The sequence below is a fragment of the Trifolium pratense genome, linkage group LG5 (assembly GCF_020283565.1).
Source record: "Trifolium pratense cultivar HEN17-A07 linkage group LG5, ARS_RC_1.1, whole genome shotgun sequence".
Lineage (NCBI taxonomy): Eukaryota > Viridiplantae > Streptophyta > Magnoliopsida > Fabales > Fabaceae > Trifolium > Trifolium pratense.
In genome coordinates, this window is record NC_060063.1 from 50,516,514 (window position 1) to 50,536,812 (window position 20,299).

The window sequence follows — 20,299 nt, forward strand, 5'->3', positions numbered from 1 at the left end:
TCCTGAAAGAGACAACACTTGGTAACGTAGAATGGTATCAAAGAAATGTATGATGCAAAATAATGAAAAGGTTCTAAAATATTTAATTAGAAAATTAAACAAGAAAATGAGATTGGAAGTAAACCTCAACCTCATCTCATTTTGGTATCTCCGAAAAACAAAATCACTATGCACATGAATGACCATTTTATAGAAAAGGTTGTTTTTGATATGGCATCAACTTTGTGGAAGTTATGATAACATTTAAATGCAGCAGGGAGGCGTTTTTCCCTCATCAACCGAATTATTTCCTGATTCAAAACCAAATCAATGCTATGACTATGAACTGGACAGAAGACAGTAAAGCATTTAGGCGAAAGAAATGCAATCTAAATTGCAAGGGAAAATTTAATTTAAATGTTAGTGCTTCTTGAGAATCGGAAGACCCTTTGAATCATTTGTAGAGGAAAACAATAAAATAATAACTCGAATCTATCAATTAAAATCCAGAAAAGACTATCAGTATACTATTTCAAATTATAGAGAAATAATTCATCGGAAAGGAAGACATGAAATGTGTAATTTGGCAATATAATAAAATTCAGGACATATTATAAACTTACACAATAACAGAATTTAGTACAAAAAATATGGTCAAATTACAAATTTTCAATTTGTAAGGTTAACAATATGATAATCTAGACTGACCTGCAATTTTTTTGATGAATAGTCTGTCGGATGGGCTTGTAAAAACTTTGGAAGAAAAGATTTGTCCGCATTTGAGCTACCAACACTCTCAAGAAGCGGTTTCATTTGCTGCAGAAAGCATACCAAATCACAATATTAAATTACTTTAAATTCATCTGGATTCAGATCCACCCAATTTTGTTCCTAAATGATCAATCCATTGTTCTGGAGAAACAGAACAGACACAACACCCTGGAACGAGGAAGTGGGCAACCCAAATTTCCTGCTATAGGATTCTACTATTGTCTCTAAGTCACTTTCTCTCCTAGATTGACAATGATGACAATGATGGCAATATAAGTCCCTGCCATTGTTTTTTATGGATTGATTTTAGTAGTCACTCTACTTGGGAGATTCTAGGTGTCTCGAATTACCTAGCTTATCTTTATATTTTATGTATTTTATCATTCAATCTTATAGTGTAATTCAGCCATAGAATCACTTGATTCTATTGGATTATCAATATAACAACAATTGCTTTTCTGCTCTATATTTGTCCTAATGTTTAATCCTAATCGAGATCGTGTCCTATCAATTGGTATCGAGAGCCTCGGTTACAATCCAAAATCCAATCATCGAATAGAGAAACGTGTTGATGCGTTAGAACAGAGGATGAGCAAGGCTGAAGTTGCAGTTGAGCAGCTTCGTCAGATGGTGTTAGAACAACAATCACGACCACCAGTCACGGTGGAGCAGATTCGCGAGCTCATTCGAGAGGAACGGAATCGCCGTAACCGTCGGCGGCGGCGACCACGGGGAAGAGTGCAATACTATCACGAAGAGGAGGAATGGAGCAATAATAATTCGTGGTCGTGGGACTCACCTCAACCACCGCAAATTGATGGTGGTAACGATAGATTCTACGACGTCAAGGAAGAAACTCACCTCAACAAATCTGAGTATCAGCCTGAAACAGCAGTGAAGGCATCTGAAACTGCAGTGAAGGTAACGGCAGAGCACATGAGAGTGTGTGTCACAGAGAATCACACGACTGTGACCGATAAAAAGCCGGGTTCACTTGCCAAGGTATTTCCCAAGCCAAAATCACTTGATCCACCTTCACCAGAATCAAACCCTTCAGAATTGTGGGATTCCGATCGACCTACAACAACACTAGTACGACGAGTCCCGCCACCCAAACCTCCGGTGGGCGATTTGCTTGCGATGGCCGGAAAATTCCAAATCATTCAAGCGCCGGTAGCGCACACACAACTACTAAAGCCAGAATCATCGGATTCCAACCAATCTGTGATGATTCTTCCACGGCGAGTTCCGCTACCTAAACCGCCAGATCCGGAAAACTATGGTGATGGGAAAGGGTTGTTTTCCAAGCTACCACCACAGTCGGAGTCACTGGCCACCGATTCAAGGGCTGGATTAGAACCACTGAAGCAGGCCCAGGATAAGGTTAATTTGTTGATTAACCCAAGTTCTCAAAAAATACAAGTCACACACAGGCTGCTCTTATTAACTAGTGGGTTTGCACAACAAGGGGTATGTGGGAAAGTCTTTGAGAACGAAGAGAAAAGGTTGTGTGCAGGTATGACTTGGTGTTTGACATTTTTGACTCATCTTTTGTCATCAAATGGTGATTTTTCGGTGTTGCAAGGTGGGGGAAAATTACATGGGAATTCTTACTATGCTGAGAGAATGTGTGAATACACGGTGATGCTCACTATCCATTTTGATGATAATCTATTTATAATTCTTGTTTTGAATGGAAGGTATATGAAAGAAGAACCAGTATCAGTACCCTTATCATTTCATACAATGAATTGTCATATGGAGAATATAGAAAGTGATTTTCTTGTGTTGCTGGACAAGCTTATAGCTTATGTCTTTGTCTTGCTGCTGGGTATTATAGGAGTCACAACATTTGATCCATTGGATGCTTCAAGGGAGGTTTTAATTTTCCCAGCTGACCCTATGATTGATCATGTCCGAGCTACAGTGGATTTGAAAGAGAGGAACTGCAGGTTGTCACTTAGAGGCAGTGCGAGTGAAGTTGTCCTGCAGATTCGGTTGCTTGAAGCTGACTCAACAAGTTCTCAACAGTGGGACCCTGGGGACCAGGTGTGGTTTTCAATTTCAACTACTATTTTACAAGGTGAATACTTGTGGAATACTGCTATAATGCTTAGGCGATTCTTAAGCTTCAGGCGGTTGCGGTGGACAGGTGCGTTGTTCTTTGATGTCTGTATTGGTGCGACAACTATTGTTCATTTGAAAATATTCATGTTTAGTCTCTCTTATGAACTGCAATTTGTTCAATCAAAGACTAAATTAGCAACCAGAGAGTCAAAAATGATTAGTGATGCCATTGAGTCAACAAGGAGAGATATTGTTGATTGTTCCCTTCAATGTTGCGATGGGAAGGAACCAATTTTTGGAAGTGAGCATAGAATAGATCAGTGGCCTTCTTGCATTGCATATGCACTTGTTCATTGTTATATTTCAAGGATCTCAAAGCATGAAAACTATAAGTTCTCAAAGATAATTGGAGTGTTAGGGGACATGTTGATCACTACCTTTGAATTCCAAGAATGGGTCAACTTTTGCAATCAGAGTTCTCTCCAGAAATTTATGAAAATATCCAGTTCAATATTGAAATCTTCAATGAACAATGCCCAAGTCATGGTTTTAAAGGAGGTACCAAGGTCACTAGCTTCAATCATAATTTGGAAGGATAAGTTTGTGCTCAAATTCCTTGACTTTTTGCTAGCTGTTCAGGCCATGTTCGTGAAATCCACTACAAGTGACAAATTTATGGCGACATTCTTAATGTTTACCTGGAATCTCGGTGCTTGTTATTTAGAAAGGTTGTGTCATTTAGCCAATGAAAAAATGGTGGAACTAAATTCATCAGTGAGGATAATACCATGGGACCCAGGGAAATCTATGCTTTTATGGCTAAAGTTGTTTGTGAATGTTATTGGAAATATTCTCTTTCAATATATGCTTTGCTTAATTAGGCATATAGCAGATTCTCAGTCACTGCCGGAAGGTTTGCCTGAAATTTGGCGACTAGATAAGTAGCTTGAGGAGGCCTTGGACATTAGAAAGAATGAACAAATGAAGGTTGAGGTTTTGGTAAAAGGGAAGAGACTACATACCTTTCAGAATTCATGGGAGCCAGTAATTGAAGTGCACAAAGAGTTCTCAGGATTCCTCCTTGAGGACAAGGAGAATTTTGAAGGGGGAGGTATTGATAGTTATGACAGATTTTATAAAAGGAAACTTGGGCAGAAGGATACAGCTAATTATACCATTATAGGAATGTTTCCTTATTCGGCGAGGGAAGAGAAAATAGATCTGTATCTGATTGATTAAATAGAAGAATGTTCCCTGCCATTGTTTTTTATGGATTGATTTTAGTAGTCACTCTACTTGGGAGATTCTAGGTGTCTCGAATTACCTAGCTTATCTTTATATTTTATGTATTTTATCATTCAATCTTATAGTGTAATTCAGCCATAGAATCACTTGATTCTATTGGATTATCAATATAACAACAATTGCTTTTCTGCTCTATATTTGTCCTAACGTTTAATCCTAATCGAGATCGTGTCCTATCAGGGACTAAATTAATACGTTTTAAACGTAAAGGACCAACTTGAAACCTAAAATAAACGTAAGGGATCAAATGTGTAGTTAAACCTTTAAAAAATAATTTATTATGATACACCTACCCCCCAAAAGATGATCACATTTTTCAATTCAAATTTGTTACTGCACATTTTTTTTAAAGATGATATCCGCATTGTGAGTAAGAAAGAGCTTATGTGGGAAAAGTGGATGGAACATTTGTGTTTCACGACAGAGATTAAGTTGAATAGTTGATAACTAATTTTTTTGAGACTTCAATGAGGAGATGGATTAAATGGTTGAAATCGAGGATGTGAAAAATGAGCTATAATAGAAATTAATTTATCAAACAAACACTTCTTTGGTAACCGGAAATTTCTAAAAACAACAGAGGGAGTATACAGATTGGTTTCTGTGAAGCACACCAGAATATACATGCTTCCCGCTGAGCAAGCATCATAAAATAATTGACAGTTAAAAACTGTATCTTGTAGTAATTAATCAACTTTAGAAATCATGATTATATCATTTGACTTTAAGAACAACTTTAAAGGACAGGGTTAATAAGAAGTAACAATACTTTTGTCTACTTGATCAAGGTTTGCCTATGTATCGTAACACTACAGATAAAAGTCTCATCTTCAAACTTGAAATTGTTTTCGAATTAATTGAAAGAAAACTTCAACACTGGATAGTGTATACCATTATGATTAAACACATACTAGAGTGTGAGAGACTTACCGTTCCAGCAACAGATTTTGATGACAAGAAAGTGTTCGCTTTAAATCTGGACAACCCGAAATCACACACCTGGACAAAAAATAATTGAAAAATAATCATCTTCCATCACAAAGATATTAAAAATTCCGTAGAGAAACTCAATTACTCAGCCTGTTCAATTATACCTTTACATTCCAATTTTTGTCTACCATCAGGTTCGGGGATTTGAGATCCAGTGCACGACTGGAGTTTCATTTAATTTGAAGTTTCAAACATGTTCATATTTTATTTGTCATTTAAAATTCAGCTCCTGGATTTAGTTGGGCCTGGAAAGTGTCCACTGTGTTCGCGGAAATGATGACATACAATAATAATGTTCTAGGCAATTATATTCTCCCGAATAAAGTAATAATAATGGTCAATCTAGAAAACAGCAAGTAGTCCACATTTAGACATATTCTCCAGAATATATAATAATAATAGTGGTCAATCTCAAATCAGCATACAATAATAATGTTCACTCTATCATCAAAATTCCTAAGCAATTACTTTATTAACTCACCACTACTATGCCAGCGGCTAGAATTTTCATTTGATTCCAAGTGACCAACAACACCAGATCACCAACCTGCCATAACCGTAAAAATGCATTTCAGGTTAATAAAATCATACTAATATGAAGTCTACAAAGTCTCTTTTATTGATCAAGGCATTGGAGAATGGAGATTAAAATGTAGAAGTGTACAAAACCAGAAGCAGAAGCATTAAAACGTGCAAAACCAGAACGTGTAATTATGCAAAAATGCAATGTGCACAACCAGAAACCAGAACTAAATGCATTTAAATGTGCAGAACCATAACGCAATTATACATAAACCATAACTCAATGAACAACATTACTCATGCAACCAACACAACTTCATTAGAACAAAACCTTGAAGCTAAAAGGATGTTGACAGTGATGATGAGGACTGTACCTTTCAGCCTCAAATCTTTCTCTTTCAATTCTTAAATGTGGTTCTGCACTTCAGGGAGCACAAAGGCTTGAATAAATCCACCGGAGTCAATCTGAATAGAAAAAGACAAAATTAGAAAGTATCAAACTTACAAACTCTATTTTGGGAATTACTATATTGAAATTTGCATATACACTAAAAAATTCAAATGTAAAAATTTGAGTGAGGATATGAACCGACCAATACCAATCAATACAATAAGAGTGAAAAGAGAAATGCCTTTGAGGAGGCTGAACATGCAGTATTTCGTCCTTACGTAAACACCTGAAAACATAACCATATTGTTTGTTTTTTTTTTTAAAAAAAAAAGAGATATATAATCTTATCTGTTCTAAGTGGAAAGAAATAACACCAATTCTCAAAACTCGAAAATAGCAAGTACTATTCAAAGATACCCACTCTAGTTTATAAATTATGTTCAAAGTCAGAGTATTACAGCCCTATATCTACAAAAAAATACACGCTATTTACAACCTCCGCGGATGGTTTTGCGGGAGTTTTGAAAACCGCCGCTTATTAGAATCCAATAGTAAATATGCGGGGGATTTGGATGAGCGTTGGTATCCTGTTCAAACTGCGGCGGTTGGGTTTGCGGAGGTTTCAAACCCCCGCACATGGTTAAATATGTGTAAAAAAAATATATCACAACCAAAACTTTGATTACAAATATAATCTCAGTGACATAAAAATTAAACACTTACCAAAATAAGTATCAAATTTTAAACAACCTTATAAAAAGCTCTAATTGAAAGTTAAAACGAAATTATATATAGAGAAGCCTAATGTGGAAAGGAAGTATGCTCCTTGTCTGAGTGTGCAAATAAGAGGCAGCAAGAATATAGAGAAGCCTAATATGAACTTTGTTCTAAAACTGTTAAGGTTGCAGAACTGAAGAAAACTAATGCCTCCAGCACCTACAAATGATGAATGAAAATTGAATCATTATATGGTGGTGTGTCTTCTAAGTATCATAATAAATAAAAGTATATATATAACCTGTATGAGTTTATCTTAAATCAAACATACCAACATAAGCAAAGAATAAGCAGTACAGGGCAGCAACAATTGCAGGTGGGATAGATGCGAAAACTGTTCCAAATTTTCCTAAATCATGAAAGAAATGTTAGTAATTACAAATCAAATTACAAACTTATCGTGTTTAACTGACTCACCTAAAATTGAAGAGAAAATCATGAATCCAGCAGATATCGGCACAACTCTTCGACTGCCAACACGTGTCAAAGCCAATAGACCTGCATTTTCTCTGTTGGGAAAACAAATAAAAATCACTTTGATTCCTTACGTTAACAAAAAAGTAGTGCTTGATTGCTTAGTAAAGAATACAAACAGAATAATTTCAGCCTTACAGACACGGACGATCCACTAATTGTTCCAAACAATTCTGATAACAGAATGCCGACTCCCTAACAAGCATAAATAAGATACTTGAAAGTGAAAGTTCTACTTGATTACTAGGTGAAAATCATCATTACAGTCAAATCAATTATGAACTTTTACAATTATTAGTTATCACGATTATCATTTATAAAGCAAGATTTAGTCATATATTCGTACCTGCCAACCAATACCCTGACTAAGAATAGAAGGCAGTAATGGTGTTGCACTTGCATACCTATATACAGCAATGAAAGCTCCACTAGACTGTGAACCAAAAAGACAGAATATACAATTTAAGAAAATCATTTTCACAAGAAAGAATAACAATTAATCAGAAACCAAATCCTATTCCAATTTTAAAAAGAGAATATCTTCAGAAAGATAGATGTAACATATATCCACTTGAGTGAGAGAAAGCTTTCCAATAAGGGCAAAAATGCACTCTAGTCAAAATAGTACCATTGTATACTTGAATTGAAATTATAAAAATATATTTGAAAAAGAGAAAATCAATGAATGGATATAATTCAATCTCATTCGCTAAAGTATAAAGACACTACGTGGATGCAACTTGAAGGAACTCTGCCTGGGACACAAATACTAGAAAATAAGCTCCGGCAGACCAATCCCTATACACTTAGCAACCTACACCCACACAAGCATCAATGTTGAAATTTTAGTTGATCAATGTTGAATTCTAGTTGATCAGTGTTGAAGATGACCAGTGTAAGTGTAAATACGAGTAAAAGGCTTAACCCAGGAAAACCAATGGAACTCGTGTCACCATCCAATCACAGATACGGTAAAGCTCTAGTTCCACTCTTTACCACAGTCACTGTAAACAAAAACCAATTTTCAATAACCATCTGAAATTCAAAAGGTTATCAAAATTTTCATCTTTATTACCTCGCAATAAGTGAATTTGAGCAGGAGTTAACAAGAGTTAAAGGCTGCTAAGAGTTACCAGGTTTGCCAATTGTTTGACACCAAACATTATTAACTTGAAAACCAATTACAAACTCAATCCTGATTCAAAATTAAACTGAACTATTAATCTATAAAAAATGTAAACATTATTTAACATCTTCCAAGCAAAATCATGTTAACACAACATTATAATAACTCGCCGTTCTCATGGCATGACTGAAACATGTGGAGCATGAGACATAATGTCAAGTTAAATAAATAGTGCTAACTTAACATTCATACCTGGTACAGATACGTCGGCAATTTCATCAAGAGCCCTGCACACAGAAGTTGCAGTACCTTCCTCACATAAGGCATTATAGGCAGCAAAGAAGGAAGAGGCTGATTTTCTACATTTAGATAAAGGTTCTCAATAAAAAAATTTACTATTATATTATATTATATATTACTATATACAAAGAAAAGCTGATCTCACAGACCAGAAATCTCTAAGAACTTAATAAATAGAATACCAACCCATCAGATTTTAATCACATAATTACACATTTCATAAACAAAAGGTTATTCAGTGCTTCTAAATCTAGTGCAGCACTAATTAATTTCAGTATATCAAATTATTTGAAGAAAACAGGTTTAAAAGAAATGATATCATACTGAGTCATTTATGAAATTTGAATAATAAAGAACGTCTATTTAAATACTGAATGCTCACCTTGTTGAGAACAACCACATGTGATTTGTTGGTAATAGCCATTTTCTGCAATAAGAGATTATATCAAGGGTTGAATAGAACTTTGGCTTTCCATTGCCCAATTCAGTAACTGTTGTAACCACCACTGCTCAGAGCAAGAAATACCAATGAATATATATGATAGGAAATAATACTACATCACACAATTCCAAAAACATATTTAAGTCTATTTTTTACATAAAATCTGGGCTAACTTTGTTGACACAGTAAAATTCAGCCTTTGTAGATACAAAAATGCAACACGTGCATGAGGAGTTCAGTTGCCAAACTTGCTATGAATCATAGTGAAACAACTTAAACAATTATTAAAAAAACTTACATCTTTTGATCGTGGGAGTGTTGATTCAATCTCCTTGGATTCAAGACTATACAGATATTTGTAGAACTTCATAATTTTTTTTAATTGTTGCAGTATTTGTTCCTTTTTTCAACTCCATTTGTCCCTTTTGAATTAAACAGCCTATATTAGAATGTGACTTGTAAAGCTTTAAGAAAGAAAAAAAAAAGCACAAACGAGATTACTCTACATCAGGGAAAAACACAAGACGGTCTACTCATGCATCGAAAACAAAATTGAGCAATGAATTTTAGCGACTCATATGATGATAAATTGAGCAATGTACCATAACAAACATCAAATAGTAATGAGGATAATTTAGAAAAAAAATTAGAGATTCAGAATCTGGTTGTACTTTAATGGTTGCTTGAACAAGGCATTAGAGGCTACCAAATCATAGGACTGTATTATTTCAACTGGAAGGTTTTCTTGTGCAAGGATGGGAACTAGATCTAAAACCTGTAAAAAAGAAAATAGAAAGGTTAACGGCATACTCAAAAGCATTCCAAATCACATAAAAACATGTGTTCAGCGTAAGGGTTCAGATTAAGAGTGAGGGGTTACTGGCAAAACGGGATAAACAAACCTATTGGAAATTGAGCATGAAATTCAAAAACCAACAATAAATAAAATGAAATTGGCATTGAATTTGTAACAAGAGAGAACCAATTCGGATTTAGGGTTCATATGAATATTAGGGTTTGGATGAAATTGAAAACTATGCAATTTGGAGATGAAATCAGAAAATTAACAGGTGGAATTTGAAACGAACATATATGAAATTAGGGAATAGGAATTCATGGACCAAATATTATGGACAATGAGAGAGAAGAGATCAAAGAAAAGGGAAACTCACCATGAGAGAAAAATGACGGCGACAATTTGCTTTCTCGTTTCGGTGAAAGAATCTAAAAAATTGAAAGGGAAAGAGAGATTCTTATATTGGTTTGTGGATGTGAAGAATTTAAATCGAAGCAAGAAATGGATGCAGAAGAAAAACGGTGGCTAGCGAGAGAGATAAAGAAAGGAAGAGGAGAAGGCGATTTTGTTCGTTCATCCTCTGAACCTCTTTGCGTGGAAAAAGGAATTCGTTCAATTCAAATTCAATTCTTTCTGTTTTTTATTTGGTTTGTAATAGTATCCGGATCCGGGTAAAAATGAGCCCACAAAAATAAACATTTTAATATTTAAATTTTCATAATTATCAAATAAATAAATAAATAAATGCTTAATAAATCACACCAACAAATAAGTTTGTCTTTAAAAATGTCATTTTTTAATTTGCGTACAAATTATAATAACTAGTTGCCAGTCTGTGTGGCCCAATTTTATGAAAATAAAATGTATTAAAAAATGTAAATGATTTGATGAAAATAAAAAAGTATAGAAGTTACTTTTTGTTTGAGAGAGGAAGTTACTAAAATAGAAGTTAAAAAAATGTGGAAGTTAAGAAGAAATTAAAAAAAAAAAGAAAAAAAACTGTTATGGGTATTATGGGAATTACAGAAAAAGGCAACACCAAAATTTGAGTATTCCCTTTATTATTAGCTATAAATAAATAATAACTCAAAATTCCAAATAAAATTTAATTTAAGACCAAACTATCAATTTTAGAACGAATAATGTAAAGTTTAATTTGATGAAAATATAGAGATCAAATATATATTTAAATTTTGTCATATATATATATGAGTCAGGATCCGTTGACACCAACTAGTTTGACACCAAATGTTACACCTCTCAATAACGTTTTAACCGATATAAATTTTATAAAATCCACCGTTGGATTGAAAGTTTACATCATATAGATCATTTGTGTAAAATTTCAGACAAATCCAAAATCATTTGATATGCTATTGAGACACATAAAGATTAACAGCATTTAAAAAAATACAAAAACCGTTAATTTTGATGTATCTCAATAACATATCAAATGATTTTGGATTTATTTGAAATTTTACACAAATGATCTATATGATGTAAACTTTCAATCCAACGGTGGATTTTATAAAATTTATATCGGTTAAAACGTTATTGAGAGGTGTAACATTTGGTGTCAAACTAGTTGGTGTCAACGGATCCTGACTCTATATATATATATATATATATATATATATATATATATATATATATATAGGGGTTTTCTAACTTAGACCCTAGTTAGGTCTAAGTTAGCAAGGTGCACCTTTTCAATTGGACCAAAATACCCATTCTTTTTAATTAATTAACCAAAATACCCATTAGTAGACGCAGATCCAGTGTCGCGCGCGTACCGAAGGACCATGGTTACAGACCGTTGATTTCCATCAGACAGCCAAGATCTGATCTCATCAAGACTGTCTGATCAATCAGACAGCCCAGATCATCCTGATCCATCAGATTCCAGCGCCTGCGCCACACTGGATTACAACCTGGAGAGAGAAAAATTTGCTTTTTAAAAGTAGGACACGTGTCACACAATGGTTGGCTGGGCGTGATTTTTGTTCATTTAATACTTTGAACTCAATTATTTCGTTGTAAATTAATTTTTTATTTTTTTATTTTTATACCAAAATTCATAATTTTTTTTTGTCTACAAATAGAGACTTGGTTCGTTTGATTTGGACACCGAAAAAAAAACGCAATTTTTCACTACCTTAATCTCATTTTTTGTCTACTAAATACGTTACTTGTGTGTTGTAATTTAACACGCACCACTCAACCAACTCACTGAAACCATTATACCAGGAAAATAGTAGATAATATTCTGGAACTTTTGGTATATTTTATGAAATTTTTGGAGACCTGAAACTATTTTTAGTTAATTAAATGAGATAAAACGGTAATTAAAAACTAATGTTTGCTTCTGAAACCATTTTACTGGTAGAATGGTTGCACATAGTTATATTCTGAAACCATTTTACTGGTAGAATGGTTTCAATGAGTAATTTATTAATTGTGTTTGCTTCTGAAACCATTTATCTGGTACAATGGTTTCAGAGAGTTGTAATCTGAAACCATTTTGCTGGTAGAATGGTTTCAGTAAGTTGATTATTAGTTATTTGCTTCTGAAACCATTTAGCTTGTAGAATGGTTGCACATAGTTGCATTATGAAACCATTTTACTGGTAGAATGGTTTCAGTGAGTAATTTATTAATTGTGTTTGCTTCTGAAACCATTTATCTGGTACAATGGTTTCAGAGAGTTGTAATCTGAAACCATTTTGCTGGTAGAATGGTTTCAGTGAGTTGATGTAAGGTAGTGAAAAATGAGATTAAGGTAGTGAAAAATTGGGTTTTTTTTTCTGTGTCCAAATCAAACGAACCAAGTCTCTATTTGTAGAGAAAAAAAAATTATGAATTTTGGTATAAAAAAAATAAATAAAAAATTAATTTACAACGAAATAATTGAGTTCAAAATATTAAATGGAAAAAAATCACGCCCAGCCAATCAGACAGCGACACGTGTCCTGCTTTTAAAAAGTAATTCTTCTCTCCAGGGTGTAATCCAGTGTGGTGCACGCGCTGGAATCTGATGGATTTGGATGATCTGGGCTGTCTGATTGATCAGACAGTCTTGATGAGATCAGATCTTGGCTGTCAGATGGAAATCAACAGCCTGTAACCATGGTACTGCGGTACGCGCGCGACACTGGATCCGCGTCCATTGATGGTAATTTGGTTAATTAATTAAAAAGAATGGGTATTTTGGTCCAACTGAAAAGGTGCACCTCAACTGGGTCTAAGTTAGCAGCCTCCATATATATATATGGACTGGGCAATGGGCTTAAGGACATATCCAGTAAGCCCAATTAGTATAAGAATGGGGATAGGCCCAAATCAAGCAAAACCTAAATATCCATTAGGCGACGAGTGGCCAAGGCGTGGCTAACAACAGCGTGGCAACGCCCAGAAGGGTAATCCCGTATCGTATAAATATCTTCTTCTTCCCAGTGTTAACCGATTGACTTGAAAAGAAAGAAATTAACTTCTCATAACCGCCATAGCTTGGAGACCAAGGTTACTATCCCTATTTTCATGCTGTATCACCGAAGAAGGTGCTGAAGACCGAATTTCTAGGAATCCTTGCTTGGAGAAGAAGACTAGAGGCTCTATAAATAGTTTCATACTTTCATTTGTAAAAGGACCTTTTTCTGACTTATAAAACTCCCAGGGTTGTTGGGATTGAACCAAGTGTAATCACACCATTTAATTAATAATACAACCCCCTTTGAGTTTTTACCAGAACATTTTGGCGCCCACCGTGGGGCTGCGGTAAAATCATTTGATCCCAGCCTATCACAGCAACTAGACGAAAAAAATCAAACATCTCCACATGGCTGGAGAACATGGAAACAACGATAATTCTAGCGTTAACACCTTGCAAGCCGCCGTCGTAGAAATTCGGCGTTTGCAGACCCAGATCGCGGCCATCGAAGCCGAAAGAACACATGAGAAAGAAAAAGCGAAAATGATTTCAGACGAGGAGGAAGGAGAGAACATCATGGATGTACAGCCTTTGGCACAACATTTATGGGATACACAAATCACGGAAGCGATCAAAGTCCCTCACCTTCCTACCTTTGATGGGAAAACTGACCCTCGAGAGCATCTGATGGCAATTGGAACACAAACCGCCATAATCAATGCTCCAGAACACCTGAAATGTAAACTACTAGCCGACACCTTCAAGGATGTAGCCTTGCGTTGGTATATGAACCTTCCAAAAAATTCAATAGAAAGCTACGCGGATTTTCACAAAAAATCCGTTCACCAGTTCGCCGGATCGAAGCACGTGAAAGTCACGTCAACTAGCCTATTCTCCATTCGCCAAAACCACGGCGAATCGTTACGTAGTTTTCTAGCCAGATTCAGTGAGGCCACCATCAAGGTCTCAAATCCAAACCAAGAGATGTTCGTGGCGGCCTTCCACAATGGGCTAAGAGCAGGACATTTCAACGAATCCTTAGCCCAAAAACTAGCCTCATCAATGCAGGAGGTAAACAAGAGAGCGGAGTGTTACATAAAGGGCGAAGAAAGCAACGCCGAGAAAAGGCAAAGAGACGCCAAGGAGAAGGAATATGTAGGCCGTGCTACTAGAGCCCCAGAACACCCGCGACCAAAAACAGGAAGTCATCAAGGAAACACATGGCAAAGGCACCAGGGTAAGCCCTACCATCAACCACCAAGGAGAGAGTTCAGGAATCACCCCGCCGAGGAAGAGTTTACGCCATTAAACACTTCAAAAGTGTACGTGTTAAACGAAATTCTGGCCAGTGGCTTGGCAAATCTCCCCCCAAAAAGAGCCAACAATATCCCCATGGGACTCAACGACAACGCCTGGTGCGCCTACCATAGGTGCAGAGGTCATTCTACGGAAAAATGCTTCCGCCTAAGGGATCTGATTGAAGAACTGATTAAAAGCGGACACCTCCGAAGGTTCATTGACGATGCAGCGCAAGGCCGAGTTGTCGTGCCAAAAATCCCCAGGCAAGAGCCACGAGATACTCAGGGGCCAAGTAAAGAGCCTCCAAAGGAGAGGATCTCTGTGAATACAATAGCGGGGGGTTTCTCAGGAGGAGGTGAGTCAAGCTCAGCAAGGAAAAGATATGTGCGTCGAGCCATCTCAGAGATATATCTCGTGAGACAACCCCAACCACTCGACGTTCCGGATTTGGCATTTACTGCAAGGGATGGTTTGGAGGTAGCGCCCCATGACGATGACCCTTTAGTAATACAAGTCCAAATCCTGAACTGCGATGTAAAGAGAGTACTAATTGATTCAGGGAGTTCAGCAGACATCATGTACTGGGAAGCTTTCAAGGCCATGCAATTAGCGGAGGAGCAACTGCAGCCGTATGCAGGAACTCTGGTTGGGTTTTCCGGAGAACAGGTAGACGTGATGGGCTACGCCTCGCTACTCACTACCTTCGGAGAGGGAAGTAACGCCAAGACCATCAAAGTGCGATATTTGGTAGTCAAAACTCCGTTCACCTCCTACAACATTATCATAGGATGCTTTTAACACCCTAGGGGCGGCCATGTCCACGCTGTACCTAGCAATCAAATACCCTCTCGAAAACGGAGGAGTAGGAATAGTTAGAGGCGATCAGATCCTCGCCAAAAAATGTTACGAGTCCAGCTTAAAGATACGGCATCGAGCATCCAATACAAATGGAGCATCCGAAAGAAGACAAGCCACAGTTCCAGGTGGCATAAACATCATAGAAAATTCAGACATGGATCCAAGGGAAGAATTTCAAGACAGAAGGGTGAGCCCTATAGAAGACCTGGAGCAAGTTCAAATCGGCGATCACCCGCACCAAACAACCAGTTTAGGAACGGCGTTGCCCAATGAGGAGAGAAGAAGAATCATCAAAATCTTGAAGGACAACGCTGACCTATTTGCATGGAAACCCTCGGATATGCCAGGAATAGATGAAGGGGTGATAACACATAAACTATCAATATCGCCCAACACAAAACCTGTCTCCCAAAGAAAAAGAAAAGTTGGGGAGGAAAGGCGAGCTGCAATAGCGGAAGAAGTTGAGAAACTAAAAGAGGCTGGATTCATTGAAGAGATAAAATATCCCTCTTGGTTGGCTAACGTCGTCATGGTGAAAAAGGCCAACGGAAAGTGGAGGATGTGCGTGGATTTTACGGATCTAAATAAGGCGTGTCCCAAAGACCCATATCCTTTGCCCAACATAGACAGGTTGATTGATGGTGCTTTAGGATGCAAAATGTTGAGTTTTATGGACGCCTACTCAGGGTATAATCAAATAAAGATGAACCCTATAGATGCCTGCCATACAGCCTTTATGTCGAATACCTGCAATTATTTTTACAACGTTATGCCTTTCGGGTTGAAGAACGCAGGAGCAACATACCAAAGATTGATGGACAGGGTTTTCTCCGAACAAATAGGAAAGAACCTAGAGGTATACATTGACGATATGGTAGTGAAAACTCCCGAAGGAAATCACCATGACGAAGATCTTTTAGACATCTTGGGGTCAGTAAGAAAGTATAACATGAGGTTAAACCCAGCGAAATGTTCCTTCGGGGTGCAAGCAGGAAAATTTCTAGGTTTCATGCTCACCAGCAGAGGAATAGAAGCCAATCCAGAAAAATGTCGCGCCATCATAGAAATGAGAAGCCCTACATCTGTGAAAGAGGTCCAAACTTTGACAGGCAGAATAGCGGCATTATCCAGATTCTTATCATGCGCGGGCGAAAAAGGCTTCCACTTCTTCGCATCCCTTAGGAAAAATGAAAGATTCTCCTGGACGCCCGAATGTGAAGAAGCCTTCAGACAATTAAAGGAATTTTTGGCATCGCCGCCCATCTTGACGCGCCCATTACCAGGTAATATCCTCTACCTTTATCTTGCAGTTTCTGACAGAGCCTTAAGCTCAGCTCTGGTTCAGGAAGTGGAGGGTGAAGAGAAGCCTATATATTTTGTAAGTAGAACCCTTAGAGGAGCAGAAACAAGATACCAGAGGATAGAGAGGTTATCTCTTGCGGTGATTGTCACAGCTAGAAAATTAAGACAATACTTTCAAAGCCACAAGATAGTTGTTAGAACAGATTACCCTATCAAGAACGTCCTCAGAAAGCCAGACCTAGCAGGAAGGATGGTAGCATGGTCCGTCGAATTATCAGAATTTGATATCACTTTCTCGCCTAGAGGGGCCATCAAATCGCAAAGGCTGGCTGACTTTGTATTAGAAATGTCTACCCCGCCAACAACTGAGAAAGCTGCGGCGTGGACCCTCTCAGTAGACGGAGCCTCCAACGTACGGGGAAGTGGAGCCGGAGTAGTGCTGGAAGGACCAGATGGCGTTATGATAGAGCAATCATTACGCTTCGCCTTCAAAGCCAGCAATAACCAGGCTGAGTACGAAGCCTTGATAGCAGGAATGAAGTTAGCAAAAGACATGGAAGTGAAGGAGTTAAAAGCCATGAGTGATTCCCAACTGGTAACCAACCAAGTGTCAGGAAAGTTTCAGACGAAGGAACCACAGTTAATCAAATACGTAGAGGGAGTGCAAAATCTAGCTAAACACTTCGACTCGTTCGAATTAGTTTATGTCCCTCGCGAGCAAAACATGAGAGCAGATCTATTGTCAAAACTGGCGAGCACAAAGAAACCAGGGAGCCATAGAACCGTTATCCAAGAAACGATCAAAACTCCCAGCATCGGCGGAGAAGATTTGATGATGGTGATAGAGGAAGAAGATTGGAGATCGCCCATTATACGATACCTCCAAAAGGATGAACTCCCAAAAGAAAGGGAAAAAGCTTTCAAATTGAAGAAGACGGCGGCATGGTATTCTATGTTAGGGGATAGGCTATACAAAAGGGGATTTGCATCCCCCCTCCTCCTATGCGTCAGCAAGGAAGAAGCAAAACATATTATGTCTGAAGTGCATGAGGGCTCATGTGGCAGCCATATCGGTTCAAGGGCTTTGGCAGGAAAAATATTAAGGGCAGGTTTTTACTGGCCGGATATACACGATGACACCGCCATGTACGTAAGAAACTGTGATAAATGCCAAAGACACGCTAATTTACATCACAAGCCTGGAGAGCCATTGAAATCAGTATTATCCCCATGGCCTTTTTTCATGTGGGGGGTGGATATTGTTGGACCATTCCCAGTTGGCTACAAACAAGCAAGATGGATCATCGTCGCCGTTGATTATTTTACAAAATGGATTGAAGCAGAGCCAGTATCTAGTATTTCGGCGGAACAGGTCAAGATTTTTTATTGGAAAAAAATCATCTGCAGATTCGGCTTGCCTAAGTACATCGTGTCCGATAACGGCACTCAGTTCGCCAGCGAAAAGGTCGTGGAATTCTGTCGAAGCAAAGGAATCAAAAACACCTTTATATCAGTGGAGCACCCACAAGCTAACGGACAGGCTGAATCGGCAAATAAGGTTATATTAAGGGCATTGAAAAGGAGGCTAGATAGCAAAGGCGAGGCTTGGGTAGCCCACATCTCGCCCATCCTGTGGTCCTATCATACCACTCCCCAGTCCTCAACGGGAGAAGCACCATTTACAATGGTCTATGGCTCAGATGCAATGATCCCGGTGGAAATAAATCCTCCCAGTTGGCGCAGAGAAACCATAACGCAGGAGGAGAACGATAGAGCTTTGGAGGAAAACCTAGACATGATCGAAGAAAGAAGAGAGAGAGCACACTTCAGAGAATTCGCCATAAAGCAAAGGGCCGCTAGGCGTTATAATACGAGAGTCAAACAGAGAAGTTTTCAAGAGGGCGATCTAGTGTTGAAAAGACCCATGGGAAAGGATAAAGGAGGGAAGTTCGCGGCAAACTGGGAAGGCCCCTTTCGTATACAAGAAGCCTTTGAAGGAGGAGCATATCGCTTAGAGACTATGGAAGGAAGAACCCTCCCCAGGACGTGGAACATAGCAAACTTAAAGTTCTACTATAGCTAGTTACGGAGCATCACGCCACTGGTGGAAGAACAAGTAAATTCATGCCTTTTCAGCACTATTTTAATGATGTACAAGAACCATTTTCATTAATAAATAAAAACAATGAGACACTCTTTTCCCTTGTGCAAACTAGGGTTTTTATCGAGGCTCATTAAATTTCAAAATCTTAGTAGTTCTTTTACTTTATTACACATGTTTTCTTACACAGTCAAAACATTTACATCAATCAAGGTCAACCTAATTAAGTTATGAACTCTGAATAGACTAAGAAATTAAATCAGGGTTGAGAGGCCTTGGCGTCACCCGTAGGGGGCGTCAGAAACAGAAATTAAATCAGGGTTGAGAGGCCTTGGCGTCACCCGTAGGGGGCGTCAGAAACAGAAATTAAATCAGGGTTGAGAGGCCTTGGCGTCACCCGTAGGGGGCGTCAGAAACAGAAATTAAATCAGGGTTGAGAGGCCTTGGCGTCACCCGTAGGGGGCGTCAGAAACAGAAATTAAATCAGGGTTGAGAGGCCTTGGCGTCACCCGTAGGGGGCGTCAGAAACAGAAATTAAATCAGGGTTGAGAGGCCTTGGCGTCACCCGTAGGGGGCGTCAGAAACAGAAATTAAATCAGGGTTGAGAGGCCTTGGCGTCACCCGTAGGGGGCGTCAGAAACAGAAATTAAATCAGGGTTGAGAGGCCTTGGCGTCACCCGTAGGGGGCGTCAGAAACAGAAATTAAATCAGGGTTGAGAGGCCCTGGCGTCACCCGTAGGGGACGTCAAAAACAGAAATTAAATCAAGGTTGAGAGGCCCTGGCGTCACCCGTAGGGGACGTCAAAAACAGAAATTAAATCAAGGTTGAAAGGCCCTAGCGTCACCCGTAGGGGACGTCAAGAATAGAAATTAAATCAAGGTTGAAAGGCCCTGGCGTCACCCGTAGGGGACGTCAAGAATAGAAATTAAATCAAGGTTGAAAGGCCCTGGCGTCACCCGTAGGGGGCGCCAAAAACAGAAAATGAACAGCGAAGAAAAGCAAGATTATCAACATCACCAAGAGGAAAAGCTTGCACGCACTCAAAACAAGGCGACATATCGCCATACCAGCTACAATAGCCAAAAAGGCAACAGGTATAAATTTATTCTCAAACAACTCACAATTATGTTAAATTGTCAAAGACATCACAGGTGTAGGGGTAAAAGTTTCAAAGGCAAGAATGATAAGAGGCGTCATATCAAAACAATCCGCGAAATTATGAAGAAAAGACTTAAGGGCGAATGAAGAAATTAATAAAGGACCCAACAAAGGGCAAATTGTTTAAAGCCACAAAAGGGCATACAAGATAGTTACCAAAAAGCCACAGAAGGGCAAAAACAAGATCATTACAAAAGAGATCATTCACTGAGG

General features: G+C 38.2%; 1 protein-coding gene across 17 annotated transcripts in view; it reads right to left on the reverse strand.

Annotated features, from left to right (window-relative positions):
• Positions 1-5,381: 5,381 nt before the first annotated feature.
• The window catches only part of LOC123884110, a 35,386-nt gene continuing 20,468 nt past the window's right edge, over positions 5,382-20,299 (reverse strand). The window contains exons 4-13 of one of the 17 annotated variants that reach the window (XM_045933120.1): positions 9,085-9,129; positions 8,655-8,761; positions 7,623-7,709; positions 7,415-7,471; positions 7,220-7,311; positions 7,074-7,151; positions 6,267-6,311; positions 6,009-6,099; positions 5,594-5,659; positions 5,382-5,454 (exon numbers count right to left, since the gene is read on the reverse strand). In XM_045933120.1, coding sequence (XP_045789076.1) covers positions 6,033-6,099; positions 6,267-6,311; positions 7,074-7,151; positions 7,220-7,311; positions 7,415-7,471; positions 7,623-7,709; positions 8,655-8,761; positions 9,085-9,129 — 578 coding nt within the window. In that variant the 3' untranslated portion in view covers positions 5,382-5,454; positions 5,594-5,659; positions 6,009-6,032. The other 16 variants (XR_006800686.1, XR_006800681.1, XR_006800691.1 and 13 more) reach the window with 16 other exon arrangements.